This window comes from Zootoca vivipara, chromosome 2, assembly GCF_963506605.1.
Source record: "Zootoca vivipara chromosome 2, rZooViv1.1, whole genome shotgun sequence".
Lineage (NCBI taxonomy): Eukaryota > Metazoa > Chordata > Lepidosauria > Squamata > Lacertidae > Zootoca > Zootoca vivipara.
In genome coordinates, this window is record NC_083277.1 from 89,147,757 (window position 1) to 89,166,997 (window position 19,241).

At 43.6% G+C, this 19,241-nt stretch overlaps 1 protein-coding gene across 5 annotated transcripts in view; it reads left to right on the plus strand.

Moving 5' to 3' along the window:
* The window catches only part of SEPTIN9 (septin 9), a 221,932-nt gene that overhangs the window by 186,188 nt on the left and 16,503 nt on the right, over positions 1-19,241 (plus strand). For all 5 annotated transcript variants that reach the window (XM_035104583.2, XM_035104587.2, XM_035104584.2 and 2 more), the window contains 4 exons: positions 7,319-7,504; positions 14,859-14,987; positions 15,192-15,273; positions 17,389-17,526. In XM_035104583.2, the coding sequence (XP_034960474.1) occupies positions 7,319-7,504; positions 14,859-14,987; positions 15,192-15,273; positions 17,389-17,526 (535 nt within the window). The remainder of the gene's footprint in view (positions 1-7,318; positions 7,505-14,858; positions 14,988-15,191; positions 15,274-17,388; positions 17,527-19,241) is intronic.

Sequence of the window (19,241 nt, forward strand, 5' to 3'; positions counted from 1 at the left end):
AAAGCTGTTGCTCGTCAATCCATACTAAGCCATTCTGGGTTTCTGTCATGGGAAAAAACTCCACATTTAATTTAGAACAGTAAAAGGGGGTTAAAACTCCCCTTTGCTTTTTGCAGAGCTTTCAGAGAAAACGAGCTGTATGATAAAGAGCTTCCGGCCACACTCTTTTAATACACACATTTGTTGCTGGCAACTGCATACCCAGCTGGGGGGCTGTATTTCCCTTGAGGGAGGTGTGCAGGGATTGATGAGCAACTTGAAAAGCTCCCTCTATGCTTTTCTCTCTCTTTTTAAAGCCAGAGATGTTTCAAACAGCCATTTCCTTCACCACAAGTTGGTAAACGCAGGCAAAGCAGACCAAACTAATTTAATTAAAATCTCCCCTTCAGTGTGGTAACTGAATCCAGAGCAGCCTTGAAATTCTATAGGCAGGATGTGCAATCATTTGCTTTTTCTTGAAATTCTTTCCCCTCCCCCAGAAATGAATTATGCTGGCCAGTTGGAATCGTATTCTCCTGCTGGTGTCTTGTATGTGTGTGATGGAGAGAAGTGGGGAGGGGAAAATAGGTTCTCTGCTAGCATGCTCTTCACTTTAATCCTTTTTTCTGAATAAGGTGAACCACTTCCAAGTGCAGAGGCTGCTGCACAACAGAACATTCTGTTGTGTCTTGTGTTCCACAAAAATCCTTGCAGGTGGCAAACTAGATTGTTAAGGAGAAAGCTAGCCTATAATCATTTACCCCCCACTGTGTGTGTGTTCCATGTGACTCTTCCTGCAGCCTTGAACTGGCAGTAGACTTACCACCTCATTGAGTCTAGGCCTATATAGTTACATCAGCAAGACCCAAATGCTCTTTGTGAAGGAAATGAGCCATTGCTTATAAACAGAGCCTCTTGAGGCTGTGAGCAAGCACTACTTTGGCAAGTGTATGCCGTGTGGCTGTGGACTAGAACTGAAGGTCATGTTCACACACATACTTGCTTAACTTTAATTAATCCTGCTAATATGCCTTAAACCCGATGTCCTCACTTCCAAGAGGAGTTCAAGGTCAGACTAGAAACAAACTTTTTAAAGATGATTCTAGATTCAGGTAGGTAGCCGTGTTGGTCTGACCCCATCGAAATAAAAATAATAAAAAATTGTCCTGTAGCACCTTATAGACCAACTTAGCTTGTTCTGGTATAAGCTTTCATGTGCATGCACACGTCTTCAGATATCTGGTAAGGTGCTACAGGACAATTTTTTTTCTTTAAAAATGAGTACCTACACCCTGTTCCTCACCTTTTCACTGGGACCTCCTCCTCTGTGCCTTTTCCCAGGGCACTCCACGTACTACAGAGTGAAAGGTGGGCTGCTTCTCCAGAAAGCAGGTCTGATAGGATCACTGGGAATCCCTGATATGACTTGACTTGACCCTGAGGTCACCTCTACACTCTACATTTAAAGCTCTGTTATACTTCTTTAACAGTCATGACTTCCCCCAAAGAATCCTGGGAATTGTAGTTTAAGGGTGCTTAGAGTTGTTTGGGTCCCCACCCCCAGCAATCTGAACTCTGGTTGAGCAAGCGACATTGTTCATATGTTGCAACTCACTCCCAACATTTTTGACCTAGGAGATATATGCATCCATTTATGTCTGTCATAAAAATTCCAAGTAAAGAGGAAGCCTGAGTAAGGGTGTATCTGTGTGCACTTTTTTTAAAAAAAGAAGGCAGTGATGAATAAAAATGGCATCCTGAAATCTCAAGGTGAACTGTGCTGTTTCTTCCCCTTTGCCAAGTCATAGCATTTCCTCCCTTCTGTTCCACAGTAGAGGTATCGGTGGCTAGAGAAACATTATTATAGACTTTCTGTTCCTCCCATTCAAAAAGAAAAATTATTTTGCTGACATCACATTTCACATTAAAAATGTCTTTAATTTTGAAAACAAGCAAACACAAACAAACAAACAAACAAACAAACAAACAAACAAACAGGGTTTTATGGCATAAAGGCTCACTTTTAGTCAAAAGAGTTCATTTCCCCATGAAAATCCTCATGATTTCCTACATTATAGCAACCAGGCATAAACATACGTGGAAGTTCCTTCTACCTCTTGGGTGTCTAGGGTAGAGAGTTGTTTGAAATCAGTCTTGAAATCTGTTTTAAATTTCTGCATTTAGCTCGCATGTTTACAACCACTGTAGAAAGATACCTGTACAGATAGTTTCCCATGAGGATACTGGAGAATATTGCTGAGTTTGAACCGGTGCCATGTTTTTGGTGTGTGTGTGTGTGTGTGTGTGTGTGTGTGTGTGTGTGTGTGTGTCTTTCTGGAACTACTTCTGCAGAATCTTTATCCTTCTGTTCTTTGCAGCTGGGTTTTAACAAGCAGTGGGTAAGTGTCAAATATGTTGTGAGTACAAACCCCACTTCCTCATGTTGAAGCATAGATAAGAGAGCACCCATCTCTGTAAGGGACACAGTCTTCTATTTCACGCACATCTGTGATTTGCCCTCTCCCCAGCCTGTCAGAGGCTTAGTAACTCTAGGATATACTGTGTGATTCAAAGCTAATGTATACCACATGGCAAATGTCTAATACACCAGGTCTCTTTGGCTGATTTTCAGATTGGGACAAAGTTTCAATTTGTTTCTCTAAGCTTTGTCCCTGCATATGTAACATCTAGGCTGCAAATCTAAACATATTTACTAGAGAGTAAGATCAATGAGGCTGGCTTCTCAGTAAATGTATTTTTAGGGCTATACTGCCCTTACCATACCTTACCTTACTTTATTCCATCTCAGGACACCCAGTGGGTGTTTATCTAGCTGCTTCTTATTCCAGTTTACAAGGTTTCAGAACGTCCCACCAAACTGGGTCAGGGAGAGCAGGATAGAATCTCTTCCAATAGTAGATAGATGTGTAAATAGAGGAGGTCTGCATTTTCAGAAAAGCAAAGACTGGAAAGTAAGTACTAAGTTAGGTCTGCCATCCTTTCCTCCCCCATGTGGAGTATTGCTGTTTCTTAAGGCTTGTGACCAAGTGACATTTCATTTCTAAGTTGCTGTGCTAAAAATGAACTGCTGGGTTTATCTCTTGCTAGCTGCACTTCTTTCTCTAAGCAGTAGCTGTAATTCTTGATCCTCACAAGACCCTGGGACAGGAATGAGGAGCCTGTGACCCTCCAGATGTTGCTGGACTACAGCTCCCATCCTCACGGGCTATTAGCCATGCTGGCTGGACTGATAGGATAAGTCCAACAACATCTGTAGGACCTCATGTTCCCTAGTTGTGCCTTGAAAGACTGTAGCCTTACTTCAGTACAAATAGCAAAACCGTCAAATAAATGGCATAAGTTCATTCAGATTTTAGGGTTGTCCTAAAGAATACTGTCAGTCTTAAGCTGGACCTAGGGAATCATCAAGCCTCAAGGAGAGCAATAGCCCTTGTCCCCTGAGAGGTCCTCCTTGGAACCTTGTGCTCCTTCTCTCCCCTAAGTAAAGAGGCTCTGCTGTCAGAACAGAACAGCTGGTTTTGAGATAATCTCTGTTCCCTGATCATTCTCCTTGGGTTCAGGAATATTGAAATCTTCACTGCTTCTGTCTCTTTGCCTTTGCTGAAGTACAATCTCTTGTGCTCCGTGTTTCCTGCTCCGCAACTGGTAGGTGGGTTTGCATCTTCGTTGTGGGGAAAGAATTGAAACTTAGTGCAGTCTCATAATAAAGGGCTACACAGATGTTGGGTGCCAGCTAGCATGACCAATGGTGAGGAATGATGGCAGTTGAGAGGGCTACAGGTTCCTTATCCCTGGCTTACTACCAACGTTTAAATAAAAAAAGATTAAAGATGTGAGCAAATCATTGCACTCCTATTAGAGGCCTGCCATATGCGTGAAGTATGGTGTCTGTTTGGGAATGTGTTCCTAGCCTGTGATCCTGATAGGAGGAATGTGGAACATTCTTTAAGAGTGTTGGCATCCTTAGCAGCAGCAAGTTTGACGACACACTTCTTTGTCATAACAGGAAATTCTGGCCGTTTTTATATGCAATCAGTCACTGCTTCTGTGCAGACTTTATTCTCAAACATATGCACATTTTTGGCACACAGATACCACCCCTTGCCATAATGGATGGTGCTATATAATCCTAAATATTCAGAGTGGCCAAGTGTTCCAAAGTTCCATAAAAAAATGAGGGGAAGGTGATTTGTGTTTAGGGGAGAAAGGAATGGAAGATGAGATCATGACAAAATGTCCTAGCTAAAGAAACAAGCCAGCGGTGGGGTGAGGGAAGAGATTGGACTGGGGAGAGCAATAGTTGCACCCATTACCACTGGTCTCTTGCAAACTTTCCTTAAACATAAGATAAATTGCAACGTTGCAATCATTTTTAAATGTATAGTCATGTTTATGAATAGTTTTTAATATATACAGCCACTTTAATATATATAACACACACTGTTGGAAAGGGAAGTCTTAAATCTTTATTTCTCCAGTTTGTTTTTTCGAATGCTGGGTGGGAGGGTGCCAAAGCCAGAGTCAAGCTTGAGTCTAGCAGGATGAGCGGCCAGTGTACTGTTTGCCTGTGACTGAAGGACTATTCAGCAGGGGGCTCTCCAAAGGATGCTCTGTTAGCTAGCTAGGCTCCAGAGAAGGCAGGGAAGCAAATGGGCTCAAGCATTGATGGGAATTGAGCCTGGGAACTTTGGGATGCAGAGCAGATGCTCTACCTCAGGTCTATGGCCCTTTCCCTGCATTTGAAGGCACTTCTTTTCCAACAAGTTGTGAACTGTCCCGAGATCTTCAGATGGAGGTTGATAATACAAATTTAATAAATAATAACAATAACAAGCTTTCAGAGCTGATTTTACAAGACTATACAGTACTGTAATGTTATTAGTTCTGGCTCTCTTGCTTTGCTTTTTTGCTCTCTTGAGTCTTGGTACCGTATGTCGTTTGCGACATCTATTTTGCTTTTAATATTGAATTACTGCTTTTGGTTTTGTATACCTTTGTTGGCTGCTTTAACTGCCTTCATTTGAGGAGGAAAATTTGGGTTATGAATTAAGTAAGCAAATAAGAATGTGTGGTCAAGTGGTTAAACAGGACAGGGCTCCATGTTTTTGCAATACTATAGCCTTAAAGGGGTACAAAGATGCAGGTTGTGAGATTTCTGGCCCAAGTCCCGGTTAATCTTGAACCAACTTTTGGAACCATCGGAAATGACCTGTTACAGCCCATTTTGCTTGAATGGCATGGTGTGGATGACATATACCTGCCCATGCCCTGCAAATATGGAAGATCTAGAGTACTGGCAAAGTGCTTTGTTGTTAGGGAGCTTTAAGGCTGCAGGTCTCTCTCTTGTCCCTCTTTTTTCTAGATGGGTTGAAATGTGGGAATGCTGGAAATGTGCTTTGTTTTGCTTAGTGGCTGAGGTTCAACTGTTGGATAACAACCCGTTCCTACTAATGGCAAAATACTTTCCATGTAGAATGATTCTTTCCTAGTTGTGTGTAAGAATAGCAATAAAAATGCCGCTATTTCAGGAGTCATTGAAAGGCGTCTTGGCGTTCTCACTCTATAATTTTTTTACCCAGGAATTTTGCCAGCAGCCCACTGCATGAGTTTGAAATGAGTTTTGGAATTACAGGGCATGCGGAGGATCTAAAGATTGTGGCTTCTCACCCAGCACCTTGCACCACCTCACACCCTAAAATGACCCTGACCACTATCTAGGTATAGATTGTCCGAGCAAGGCACGCCACATGCGAGGTTCCTACAGGAGTTAAAAACTTACATAGCTGTTCCAATAAGTAAAGCAGAATGCATTGTAAGCTGCAAAGCAGGACAGGGGGAAAAAAACAGGAAAGGAAAGGAAAGGAGGCATGAGAAGGGAGTTTTAAAACCATGTTGTGGGTGTCTCTGAAGAGACTTGTGCATAAAGAACATTTTATAGCAGTTCTTGCAGTTTCCTTCTTTAATGTGGATGTTTACTGCATATATGTATATATAATAATACGTATGTGTGATTATTGCATCTTGAATAATGGACTTTCAGGCCAGCATGTGGGATTTGGAAAGTCACAGATTTTGAGAAGACCTCAAGTTCCATATTCACACAATTCAGAGTTTCATTTGGACTCTGCTTCCATCCAGGCCCGGTTCTAGGTGCAGTCCCAGTGGCGCGGGGCGCCAGGGCGCTGCGCTGGCAGGGGGCGCTGCGCTGGCAGGGGGCGCTGCGCTGGCAGGGGGCGCTGTGCGACGAAGCCACGCTGCGTGCTTTGAGGGCGGGGGCGCCGGAGTGATCTCCGCGCCTCAGCGCCAGAGCGCCCGACCTGCTAGAGACGGCCCTGCTTCCATCTGTCTCTGTATTCAGAGCAACTGTGAATATCTGTATATATCTGTATTCAGCAATATATCTGTATTCAGAACAGTGGCGTCGCAACGGGGGTGGGGGTGCACCCTGGGTGCCATGTCTGCATAGGTGACAATAAGTCACCCCGCGGGGGCTCACAGTGGCACGAGCAGCCATTGTGCCGCTGCAGCCGCATGTAGAGGATCCTCCGTTCACAACTGCAGCCACGAGTGGAGGATCCCGGCGCCGGCAGCAAACTGCTATGTACGTTTGTACAGCACATGTGCGGGGGTGCTGTACATAGCAACACCGCACATGCACTGTACTTAGCAGTTTGCCGGTGCCACTGCTCCGGCGCCGTACGGTCAGTGCCGGGATCCCTCCGTTACCACTACAGCCACGAACGGAGGATCCTCTGCTCGCAGCTGCGAGCAGAGGATCCCGGTACCGTCCATATGGCACTGCAGCGGTGGCGCCGGCAAACCGCTAAGTACAGTGCATGTGCGGCGTCACTACGCACAGCACATGCGTTGTACGTAGTGATGCCGCACATGCGCCCTACCTAGCGATGCCCACCCTGGGTGTCATGATGCCTTCCTTTGCCCCTGATTCAGAGAAACTGTTATATAGGGCTACCTTTCTTTCTCCCCTCAAGGAGGTTCCATTGGAAACCAAGTCTTTTGTAGACTAGTCTCTTCCAATACTCAAGTGAATCCAGATCTGTGTGCAGGTTACTTTGGAGGCATCAGAGGTGTGCCAGTCTCATGTCAGTATAACTCCCAAGCTAACTTTAGGTGTGAAAAAGTCAACAATGACATGGTTGTTGTTATTAAACATCCATCTTGTCTAAAAAACAGTAACAAATTTCCTGGTTTCTGTTCCTTGCAGCCACTAAGAAATGACCCAATGTTTTATTTATTTGTAATGTTTGGTTAAAAAGAAAGAAAGAATATATTAATATTCATAACATTTTCCCTTCAGAGGCCATTCCCAGCTACCCAAGCGGCATGATGGAAGCCACTCGAGATGCTGGCATCAAGCAAGCCCCACCAACGCGGACAGAGAAACCAGCTGCTGATTTTGCCTATGTTGGGATAGATGCCATCTTGGAGCAGATGCGGAGGAAAGCCATGAAACAAGGGTTTGAGTTCAACATCATGGTAGTCGGTGAGTCTTCTTCCCATGTGGTTCACTTTAGTCAGACTATGGAACTGGCTCCCTCAAGAGAGGTGGGGATGACTACCAGCTTGGATGGCTTTAAAATAGGATTAGACAAATTAATGGAGGATTAAGGCTATTTATTTGTTCATTTATTTCATAAAAATTATATACCACTTGATTGAAAAAATCCCCAAAGAGGTTTACAAAAACATATAAAATCAGGATAAAAAAATTCCTTCCAGTAGCACAGGCATCCCCAAACTTCGGCCCTCCAGATGTTTTCGACTACAATTCCCATCTTCCCCAACCACTGGCCTTGTTAGCTAGGGATCATGGGAGTTGTAGGCCAAAACATCTGGAGGGCCGCAGTTTGGGGATGCCTGCAGTAGCACCTTAGAGACCAACTAAGTTTGCTATTGGTATGAGCTTTCGTGTGCCCGCACACTTCTTCAGATTCCAGATGTACATAAAATCAGGGGAAATTCACAATACATTAAAACGTGCAGGAAGTTAAAACAGATTAAAATTCACACCAGCATTTGTAAGCATCTGGGTAGGCTGTCTAAGCAAGAACATTTTTAGCAGGCACTGAAAAGAATAGAGTGAAGACGCCTGCTTGTTATCAATTGGCAGGGAGTTCCAACGTGTAGGTGCTGCCACGGTAAACAATCAAGTTCTTACAGATGCAGAACAGGCTAGTGGCTCTGTCCTACCCCACTGTTGGGTGCAATATGTCTCTGAATACCCTTTGCTGGGAATCACAAGTGGGTGGAGAGCTGTTGTGCTCATGTCCGGCTTGTGGTCTTCTCATAAGTACCTGGTGTTGGCTACTGTGAGAACAGGGTTCTGGACTAGATGGGTCTTTGGTCCAGCAGGATTCTTCTGGTGTTTTTGCGTATGCTGCAGCAGTGCCATTGGGGTAGAACCTGTTTCTTGTATGGCTTCTTAAGATAATTATTTTCCCTGTGTATCCTTGCAGCAGAGGGCTTAGTAAGAGTTGGGAATTCTAAAGTTATCAGATTTGATAAATGCATTACTAAACTAATTCCGTGTGTGTTGTGGGCTGAATGTCAAGGTGACCATGTGTTTCCTCTAATAAGCTCTTTGTCGTGACTGGAATGTCAAAAGAGCAAGAACTTGTACCTTTTAATAGTTTGACTCTGTTGCTGCAGCCAGAATAGCTGTATTGCATTTGCCGTTGATCGTTTGGGACTGCTAAATGGTACCCCTGCAGACACCCACTGGAAAAATTGCCCTATCGCCTGCTAAATTCCACAGAAATGTTGATGAATTGGTTGGGACCATCAACCTTCTCTACCTCCCCTATTCTCCTCTCCAGAAAGTCCTCTGATTTCTTCTAGTGCCCCAGCCCTTTCAGCTGGTTGGTGATGATGAGGGCAGTGTTGCTTGTTGAAGTTTTGCAAGAGATAAGTAGCCCTACTGGGGCTTATTTTCATTTTTAGGACTAAATGTGACCTCACTGCAGGTTCTTGGTTTACAATTGGATTCTCTGATGGTTTGGGAAGAGGTGGCATGGAAGACTTGCAACAGAAGGCTGTGCTGCAAATCTGTTTTGCTTACTTAAAACACAAATTAGTGTGTTCTTGGTTCCTGCTCAGTGTTGTGTGTGTATGAGAGAGAGAAGTCTGTGTAGTCACAAAGTGGGAGGTATGAGTGTTACTAGGGAAGACACCAACTTATACCTGACCCTTCTGAACATCTAGACACAACATTTTTGCATACACTATCTCACAGTAGATCTATGAATCCCAGGATAGAGGAAATTCCTACTGTATTCTCTCATACATTGGAAAAAGGGATGTGTTTTCCTTCCACCTGACAGCCACTCACTGCTCATAACTCTGGAAAAAAGGTGGGGCTCATTACCTTTATGAAGTTCACTGGACACGGTTCTAATATTTCTTGCTTTGTCAGATCTTCCTCTGTGATGATGTCACTCCTCTTGTGCTCTGTCCACAAGAGGCTTCACTTGGGAATTAAGAGGCTGTCAGTTCTGCAGGACAGTGCAGAGAAGAACACTTTCATTTTTCACAATCCCGGAACTCTTCTTGTGAAGTGCCAACTTCTAATTAATTGGCCGGAAGGAACAAAAAAATGACACATTATTCAAGTGCTGTAATTAGAATGACACCAGGGGGAGCTGGCATTACTTTTGAGGCTGGGCTGACTGCCTGCCAGCTGGACTGGCTTCTACAGTATATCAAATAATTATTCTGGAATTCTGAATAAGAGAATGGGCTGGATTTATAGCATTGAGGAGTTTATGGTATTAAGCAAAAGTGGTGCATAGGTCACAGGTTCAGAAAGGAAAGGGGGGGAAAATCACATAATTAAAGACTAACTGCCAATCAGTCTGCTTCATTCATATTCTAGCTTTCTATGTCACTGGTTTTCAAGGGATAGGAAGGAACTCAATTGCTTTTAGTTATGGCAAGCTGTGGTGAGTCAAAGATGAAGCATGTGGCCTGAATAAGATGGCTAGTAGTCCAACCCCAGGTGTGCAAAAGGACAATGTAACATGAGTCCTAATGTATGGCTGCAATGAAGCCTCAGGGAGATTTTCTCTGTATAAAAGCTAGTTCTGAGATTTAATTTATTAGTCATGCTGAATTTATTGTGTGCACACATGTGTTGTGAACCAGAGAAGTCCAGCAAAATGCACAGAGATGCATCGAGCCATTCTGTGCAGGTCTGCCTTTGCACATGGCTTGACTTCCTGTTGGGAGTTCCAGCTGCAGAGGAACAAGCCGTGCTGTTTTGATTTGCCTGGTTATTTGTCCATCTAGCCCAATATTGTCTACTCTGACTTGCAGCAGTTCTCCAGAGTCATAGGAAGGGGTCTTTCATGTCACCTGCTACCTGGCTCTTGTTATGGAGATGTTCCTCCTGCTGTAAGATGGAGAAGAGAGACATGTCAGCTGGAAACCTCCAGAATTTAGTGGTGGATCTTCTAAAGCATGTAGCACCTTTGGTATTACCCCCAGATTTGCAGGATAAGTGAATGCACACAAACTTTTATTAATTGGTTGCCTAAAGGCAAATTTTACTCAAAAAAAGCAAAGTGCTAATTTTCAAACCTAAATAACGTTTTGAACGTTGCTAAGGTTTCCTGCTCTTCTCAGCTCCCTGACCAAACTCAGCCCCATTTACCAAGTCAATACTTGCTTCTATGTGCCTTCTTGCTATGATTTTTTAAATAATAGGTGTGCATTCTTTGCGGGCTTTTATTACAGTTTGTATTCATGTTGTTTTAACCCATATTTAGCCCCAGCTATGGGCTAAATATGGGACCCAGGTGGCACTGTGGGTTAAACCACAGAGTCTAGGGCTTGTTGATCAGAAGGTCGGCGGTTTGAATCCCTGCTCGATCCCAGCTCCTGCCCACCTAGCAGTTCGAAAGCACATCAAAGTGCAAGTAGATAAATAGGGACCGTTCCGGCGGGAAGGTAAACGGCGTTTCCGTGCGTTGCTCTGATTTGCCAGAGTTTGTCATGCTGGCCACATGACCCGGAAGCTGTCTGCGGACAAACGCCGGCTCCCTCGGCCTATAGAGCGAGATGAGCGCCGCAACCCCAGAGTTGGACATGACTCGACCTGATGGTCAGGGGCCCCTTTACCTTTATGGGCTAAATATGGTAGCTGCAAACAGAGGTACAGTAGTTAGATTTTATTTCATCTCCTAGCAGTGGCTTGGTGTGCAGGTTTGGCTGAGCCAACTTGAAATGTTTAGGAAGTGAAGCATTCAATTTGGGATTCTTCTGTCTTTATTTGTGGTTTGATGGAGACAGAGCCAGGAATAAATCTGCTTCCCTTGTTTCTACCAAGACCTATAAAATAGCCATTCACACAGCAGCTTGACTGTACCCCTGGAAGACTGACTTGGATTCACTCCAGTGTGTGTATTTGTGCATATGTGGATATTTTGCAGAATCAACAAAATTGCCTGCTGAATTAAAACTGCAGCATTTCCCTGGGGCTGTTATTTATTTATTTATTTTCAGCCTTGTAAATTTACGTGCATCTCCTGTGGCAAATATATCTGGAGTAGATGTATACTGATCCCAGACAACTCAAGATATCTGGGATTTCTCTTCCCTTGGTTTGCAAGCTGCCTGTAGTGCAATTCACTCTCAGGTTGGGTTGAAATATGAAAACTGGCTACTCCACACAGTCAATCTTGTGCTGTGGCTTATCCTTAGAGAAATCTCTCTGAAAGAATTAGAGTTTCACTGGCTCTTTAGGATGAATGTTTGCAGCTATCAGTTCACATGGTGGGCATATACCCTTAACACAAAAGGAACAAAGACATTATGAAACTGAATTTATCATAATAGATACTACGAAGGGAGCTGCTGCTGAGGAAAAGAAAAATGATTAATGCAGCTCTAAGGTTGGACAACCTTTGTTTCCTAGTCTTTCATCTCTTTTCTTTGCAACAGAAAGCCCATTCATAGTTCCTAATACAATGAATTCAGGTTCATAATATCTTTGTTCCTTCTGCATTAAGCGTATGCCTCCCATGTGAACTGATATGCCTTGCCTTGCATGTTATCTGCAATTAGCAATTTAACAGAGGAGAATCCCAGATTCTGATGCCTTGTCTGTAGAGATCATAAGCATGGTAGTCTCTTGAGTATGACCTTGAAACAGGTTCCACTGATTTAAACGACTTGACTTCCGAATAGGCATGCGTAGGATTGCACTGTCAGTAAATGCCTCTATTGTTCAGTAATCCCTTTGCCTCGCATATCTTCCAACTTCCTGCTTGCTCCTAGATGAAGCCAATCTAGCAATTCTGGATTGTTTTCCCCCCTTTAACAGTGAAATAATACTCTGTCTAAAAAGGTAAAGGGTAAAGGGACCCCTGACCATTAGGTCCAGTCGTGACCGACTCTGGGGTTGCGCGCTCATCTCGCATTATTGGCCGAGGGAGCCGGCGTATAGCTTCCAGGTCATGTGGCCAGCATGACAAAGCCGCTTCTGGCAAACCACAGCAGCACATGGAAACGCCGTTTACCTTCCCGCTGTAGCGGTTCCTATTTATCTACTTGCATCTTGACGTGCTTTCGAACTGCTAGGTTGGCAGGAGCTGGGACCGAGCAACGGGAGCTCACCCCGTCACAGGGATTCGAACCGCCGACCTTGTGATCGGCAAGCCCTAGGCTCAGTGGTTTAACCACAGTGCCACCTGGGTCCTCCAGGTGTCTAGTCAGCTTTAAATATCTTCATTTACATGGTTGCCTGGAAACTCAACCAGATGTTTATAATTGGGGGGGGGTGTCTGTTCCCCCTCCCCATGTTTTTTTTTCTACAGCAGAAGGATAGCCAATGTGGTGTTTGCCATATATTGTTGGACTCCAATAACCATCAAATAGTCAGGAATGATGGGAGTTGTCATTCAGTAAGCTTTGCAGCCCACCATGTTGACTTCCTCTGTTGTATATAATGATTGTTTTTTTTAAAGTACCAGTACCCCTCTAAATCTAGTGCTATGAAACAGGACTTGAAAGGCCGATTGGTGCAGTAATGGCAGTACTTTGGTTCATACCATTAGTTCCATATTCTTGTTCCATATGGTGCTTGCATTTGTTTTGTTTTTTTGTAGGGTGGGTGGGTTACTCATCCCTAGTGGTCCATCTGCTTCTCACCAGCCTCTCTCTTCTTATTCGCCAGCTCCCATTTCCAAGTCAACCAGAGCAGCACAGGATATCAGCATTTGCCAAAGCATTGCTCTGTCGATGACCCTTCTACCTATTTATTTATTTTTCATGTCATTTATATAAACGCTTCCCATGTGTCATCCCAAAGTGACTCTCAATACAATAAAAACAATAGTACATTTAAAAACAATCAAAACCATCACATATAAAAACCATCTTAAACAACACTACATATATGAAATCTAATAGCTGTACCAACTGGGATTTTTTTTTAATTAAAAAAAATAAATCTATTTGAAAGGCTTACTGAACCAAACTATTAGGTAGCCTATGGCCTCCAGATACTTTGGACTGTGTTTGTACCATAGTGACTGTAGTATAAAGCATATGGAGGGCACCAGGCTAGGGAAGTCTGTTTTAGGGAATTAGCTATGGCAGCTTATCTTGCTTTTAGACCATGAGGATGAAGTGAAGGCTGGAAGGATTGGGTAGGCATTAGGCAAACTGTTTTCAAATGCCTCTGCAGGGGCCTCCCATTTTGATATTTAAAAGTAGCTGCAGTGATCCCTTGTGACTGAAGGTTCTCCTCATGTAGACTAAGCACTGTGAGAATCCTAGGACTGTGGGAGATGGCTACAGTATATTCATTTCCAGTACCACCTATTAGTGTTTCAGTTTTGTTGTTGTTTAGTTGTTTAGTCATGTCCGACTCTTCGTGACCCCATGGACCAGAGCACGCCAGGCACTCCTGTCTTCCACTGTTTTAGTTTAATACTTCTTGACTGAGAAGAAAGCTAATTGCTCTTAGAACTGAGATGCGTTCACTTTCCCCCCTCTTCCATACATATCAATGTGAACTCAGTGTCCACATTCTGACAGAAATGGAGCCACATGGAGTCACTGAATAGTAAGATGGAGCTGTCAGCATGCTTTTTCTTGGTGGTGTGTGTGTGTGTGTGTGTGTGTGTGTAGCCAAGGTTGGACACCAGGAACCATAGAATGGTGGGTATGGGTTGGAAAGCAACAATTGAAGGGAAATCTCCTTGAAGCAGACCTCTTTCACTTAGCTGGGGGAAAACCTGCTACTGGGAGAAAGGCAAACTTGAAGTGGTTCACAAGAACCTCTAGAGAACGTATTCTGAGCTTGTTGGAAAATGGGCCTGGGCCAAATTTTAGCTTTGTAAACTACAGCAATTAAAAGAAAGAAACCAAATTTGCAGCAAAAGTGAGGGGTGGAAAACACATTATGAACAAATGTGTTCTTTATTTTTATTTCTATTGGCTGAATGAAAGGTGACTCGATTTTTGTTTCTTCATAAATTTTAGCTTCTTTTGTGCATGCTAAGGAAAATTAAAAGAAGGGAGTTGTTTAGCAAGCTAATTTGCAGATCCAGTTGAAATTCAGATGGTTTGTTTTATATGCAGCATCAAACATAACATATTCCCAAAAGCCTTTTATTGTGGGAGCAGCTGATATTTCTCAGCCAAAGAGGGCAAAATCAACATGATTAGATTTGCTGCAGCCAAGCGCTGAGGCATCATTCTCATTGTGTGTGTGTGTGTGTGTGTGTGTGTGTGTGTGTGTGTGAATGAACACAGTTTGAATTTGTACTGTGGGGGTGATATAAATAATGAAACAGAAGGGTTTTCTGATATTTGTGCCTCCTGTTGCCTTTCAGGTCAGAGTGGCCTGGGAAAATCTACTCTAATCAACACTCTCTTCAAATCCAAAATCAGTCGCAAATCTGTGCAGCCAAGTCCTGAAGAGCGCATCCCCAAGACAATTGAAATCAAGTCAATCACACATGGTGAGCCTTTCCAAGAGATCATGGGGTTGCAAGAGGACCATTCAATTGGCTCACTAGGGTATAAAATTTCTGAAACATCTGTAAGTTCTGTGACCCTTTTCAGCTCTGATGTTGATGTGTATCTATCTGAAGGGACCCCCCCCCTCAATTGCATTCATCCTAGGGTTATATTTTCTTTCCTACCTTCTTTGCATTCTGTTTCAGATATTGAAGAAAAGGGTGTTCGTATGAAACTAACTGTCATTGACACCCCTGGATTTGGAGACCACATCAACAATGAGAATTGGTAAGTATCCATCAAACAAGAAACTCTCCAGGCCACTGCTCATGGAGCGGCTGGAAAGGAGGATAAGGGGTGGGTGGGAGGCTTTTCAGTAGACTGCATTAAGCTGGCAGTTAATGTAGTGGGGTGTGTGTGTGTGTGCATGTTTGTGTGGACTCTGCCTTGGGTTTTAGTTGACTGGTGCAAAAAAGTTATTGGACTGATTGTGCTTCTGGACTATGAAGTATATGGAAGGAATAATTCAATCTTGGTAAAAACAGTGGTGCAGTCTTGATGCTAGAGAGAAAAGATTTTATCTTTACTGGTCGCTTCCGAAGGAGATGTTCTTCCCATTGGGAAGAGAGTTAGATTATTCAGCTTTTCCCCATTTTACAGAGGCAGAAGCTGGAGGGGGAGAAATTCTGCCAGGATTCTCTAGAGGGTTCTCATAACTATCAAATATGCTAAGACAAAGCTGTACAGGCTTGGAACTTTGCAAATGCCTACTCCTGAGGATCATCTTCCTAATTAAGTTTCTCAGGGGAGAGCTGTGATAGAATTATTCCTGTGATATCCTGATGCATCGCTAAACAAGGGCCATATCTGTGCTCTGTGTGGCTTATACGGGTAGGGGAAGTATAGTTGAAAGAATGCATAATCATATTTTAACTACTTTGTAAGTGATGTGGAGTGTCAAACGGTGTCAACCTTCAAAAGCCAACAAAACTGCTAAACCTTCCCAAATGCAGCTAATGCAAATCAGCTTCAGATCTCGTCCCTAAACCACAATTCTGTAAGCTAACAGAGTAGAGGAAGGGGAGCAGAAGATCACAGGGAGAGATGCCTCCCTAGGAACACAGAACGTTGTTTATGTGCTGCTGCAGAACAAAGGCCCCAGTGCAGAATGTACTGCCATGCACAGGAAGTGATGAGGAAATTGTGCATGCAAACCCAGAGAGCAACTTTGCTGCGTCTGAACCAAAGATAGGCTGTTTAACTGCCTCCTGATCAACTGAAGGCAATCTGTGAGAAAAGGCTAGAGAGGGAATGAGCCTCACTAGGAAACCTGCCGTACGGTGATGGAAGTTGGCATGTTTGCCAGTGATCTCATGTTATTTGGGATAGCAGATCCAAAGGAGACCGCTAAGAATTCCAGACTTCTTAATTGTGTGCAAAGTAATAACAGATGACATTCAATATTAGTAAGTACAAAGTAAGGAACATTAAAACAAGGAGTCAAAGTTATACATGTTTGGCGAAAGCCTTGGCTGCAGGAGTGAAAAAGGCAAATATAATGGGAAGAATCCCAACATCTTCTGATCATCCTGTCAGTGCAAGCATTTCTGCTTGCCGGACAGAAGACTCTTCTCTCCTCCCGTTGCACCTTGTTCTGGGGGAGGCACAACAGGAGGAAGGGAAGAAAGCCATATTGCACTAGCAGGAGCCTTTGCATGGATCTCTGCTAGTGCACAGGGTTAGTTGAATATTAGGAATGTTCAGAGAAGGGAATGAAAATAAAATAGTAACTATGTGGTTGTGTATCTTTTCCCAGGATTGGGGAAAGTTTGTGGATTTTGAAACTATTATTTTACAGTGGAAACGATAGCTTCTCTTGAGATGCTGAATGGTTCTTGTTTCTGTCAAAGTCTCTTTCTGATCAGATTTTATATTTGCTTTTTCTTCTAACTTGTCTCCAAATGCCAACACTTATCATTCCATGGATTTCTGCCTTGACAAAGAGACACAGGTTGTCATGTGGTTGGAGATTCTTCAACCCCCTTCCAGTTCTTATGTATTTGACTTCTGAGCTCTGATATTCAGAAAATGGACTCAGAGCTCTCCAAGTCATGGGGAACCTGGAACATACTACCACACACATATAGCTCCAGCTCCAGGGTGATCATGGATTTCACCCAGAGCATGTAGAAGATTCCATTTAAAGTATATGGATTTGGATCAGGTCCCTTCCAGTCCTACACTAACCCCTTCCCCATTTCAGTCATCACATGATTTCATTGGTACTTGTTTCCATGTAAGTGCATTTAGCAGCATGCAAAGATTATCTCTGTGTGTATTCTGAATAATTGTGCACAGGAATAGTTTCTTTTATTTCATACATGGCATTTTCCCCTTGCACAGTTGGCAACCCATTATGAAGTTCATCAATGATCAATATGAGAAGTACCTCCAGGAAGAGCTTAATATTAACCGGAAGAAGCGGATACCAGATACCAGAGTCCACTGCTGTATATACTTCATCCCCGCCACCGGTCACTCGTACGTACCCTCCTTTTGAATTGCACCACCTCCCTGTCTCCAAGAGGAGCAGAGCAAATAAATCTCATGCCCCAGATTCTAGATACTTGGCTGCTACACTTCCCTTTTTTTGTCTCCTCGAGATTGGTTTCTTAGTACCTTTTTATGCTGAACTTTCTAAAACAGGGGTTCCTTTTGCAGCTTATGAGTCAGAACATTCATAGGGTGTAACGTTTAGAATATTGGGCTGTTTTGAGAGCCAGGTTCAAATCCTCGCTCACCCAAAAGCTTGCAATGTGACCTTAAGCCTGTCACTATTTCTCAAGGTAACCTACCTCGTAGGGGGAAAAGAGGGGATACACCATCAACCAGAGCTTTCCAAACTCTGTGTCATGATATGTTAGTGTGTAGGTGTGTCGTGCGAATGCTCCCTGCATTCCTCCCAGGGCTGGAAGGGGTTTAGTTTAACCTCCAATTTGCTTGTAAAACTGAACTACTGTGTCATGAAATGATGCATGTCTAAAAAGTGTGTCACCAACATGAAAAGTTTGGAAAGCTCTGCCATAAAACCTGGCAAACACTAACCTTTGGAGGAAGGAAGGGCAGGATAAAAAATAGAGATCATGAATGAAGACCAAATTCCACCAGTTGGTCCTGAGTCTTAATGTGAATCAAGATTCTTATCTGGAACATGGCAAACGCTGGCAATAGTCAGTCCCTGGCTTCAAAGAGGCCTTAAAACCCTGTTAGCACTATTTTGAGACACCCTTGTGCTCATACCCCTTTTCTGTTAGGGCTCTGTGATAGGTGTTGATTCCCAGAGTGTAAAGGATCTGGTCCACACACACACCCTCACTGGGAGCCAGTGTGTAATTATACATTTCTCTTTCCCACGTATGTAGCCACTGAAACTTTAGACTGCCCGTCTAATGGCACCCCGCAGTTTGCCTCTCGCCCTTCTGCTTGCATGGTAATCGGTGCCTAGAAGTCTGCCTCATGTATTCCCCTTCTCCCAGGAACATGTGTTTCCAATATAGGAAATGGTTTTGAAGCTATGAGACACCCCATCACTGGCTTTCATGTCCCTGAAATTGCTTTTGGCTACAAGTAGTGTGATACCCCTGCTGGAGGTTAGAACTAGGTGTTCCCTTGGCAGTGGCCACAAACGGCTTGTTCTTGGGCTGTTGGTTTTCTTCGCCAATGTCAAAATGGATGTCTTGGGTTTTTTTTAATCATTGTGTGGGTTTTTTTTATCATTGTGTTTTGAGTTGAGGACAGAGACTTAGGGAACGTGTTTGTGAATGAACTTGAGTTGCAGCCTAGCTGGCAGGTTATGAATAGGGGGGGGGGGTGAGGAGCAGAAGAAAAACCTTAGCGAGGGACGGTAAAAAAGCACATGGAGAACTCTGGATCTTCTGATAATTCTCAGTGCACTAGAACTTCTTTAGCATGGCGTATCATCCCACTTCAGTGGCTGCAGTTTGGTGACTGAAACTTGTTGTAACAAGGCTTTCCAATGGGAATGATAGTACATCTCACTTTCCCTTAACCTGCCTGCTTCATTATCATGGAATACTAGTTTGGCACAGTCTGCTTGATACCGAATATAATTCTATATTCCTGTGGGCTCAGAAGGGTGTGTGTGTGTGTGTGTGTTGGTAGGCGGAAGACTCAGCCTGCATGTAGACATGTCTTCGTTCTTTACAATCCTGCTTTCCCCCCACTGCTTCCTCAAG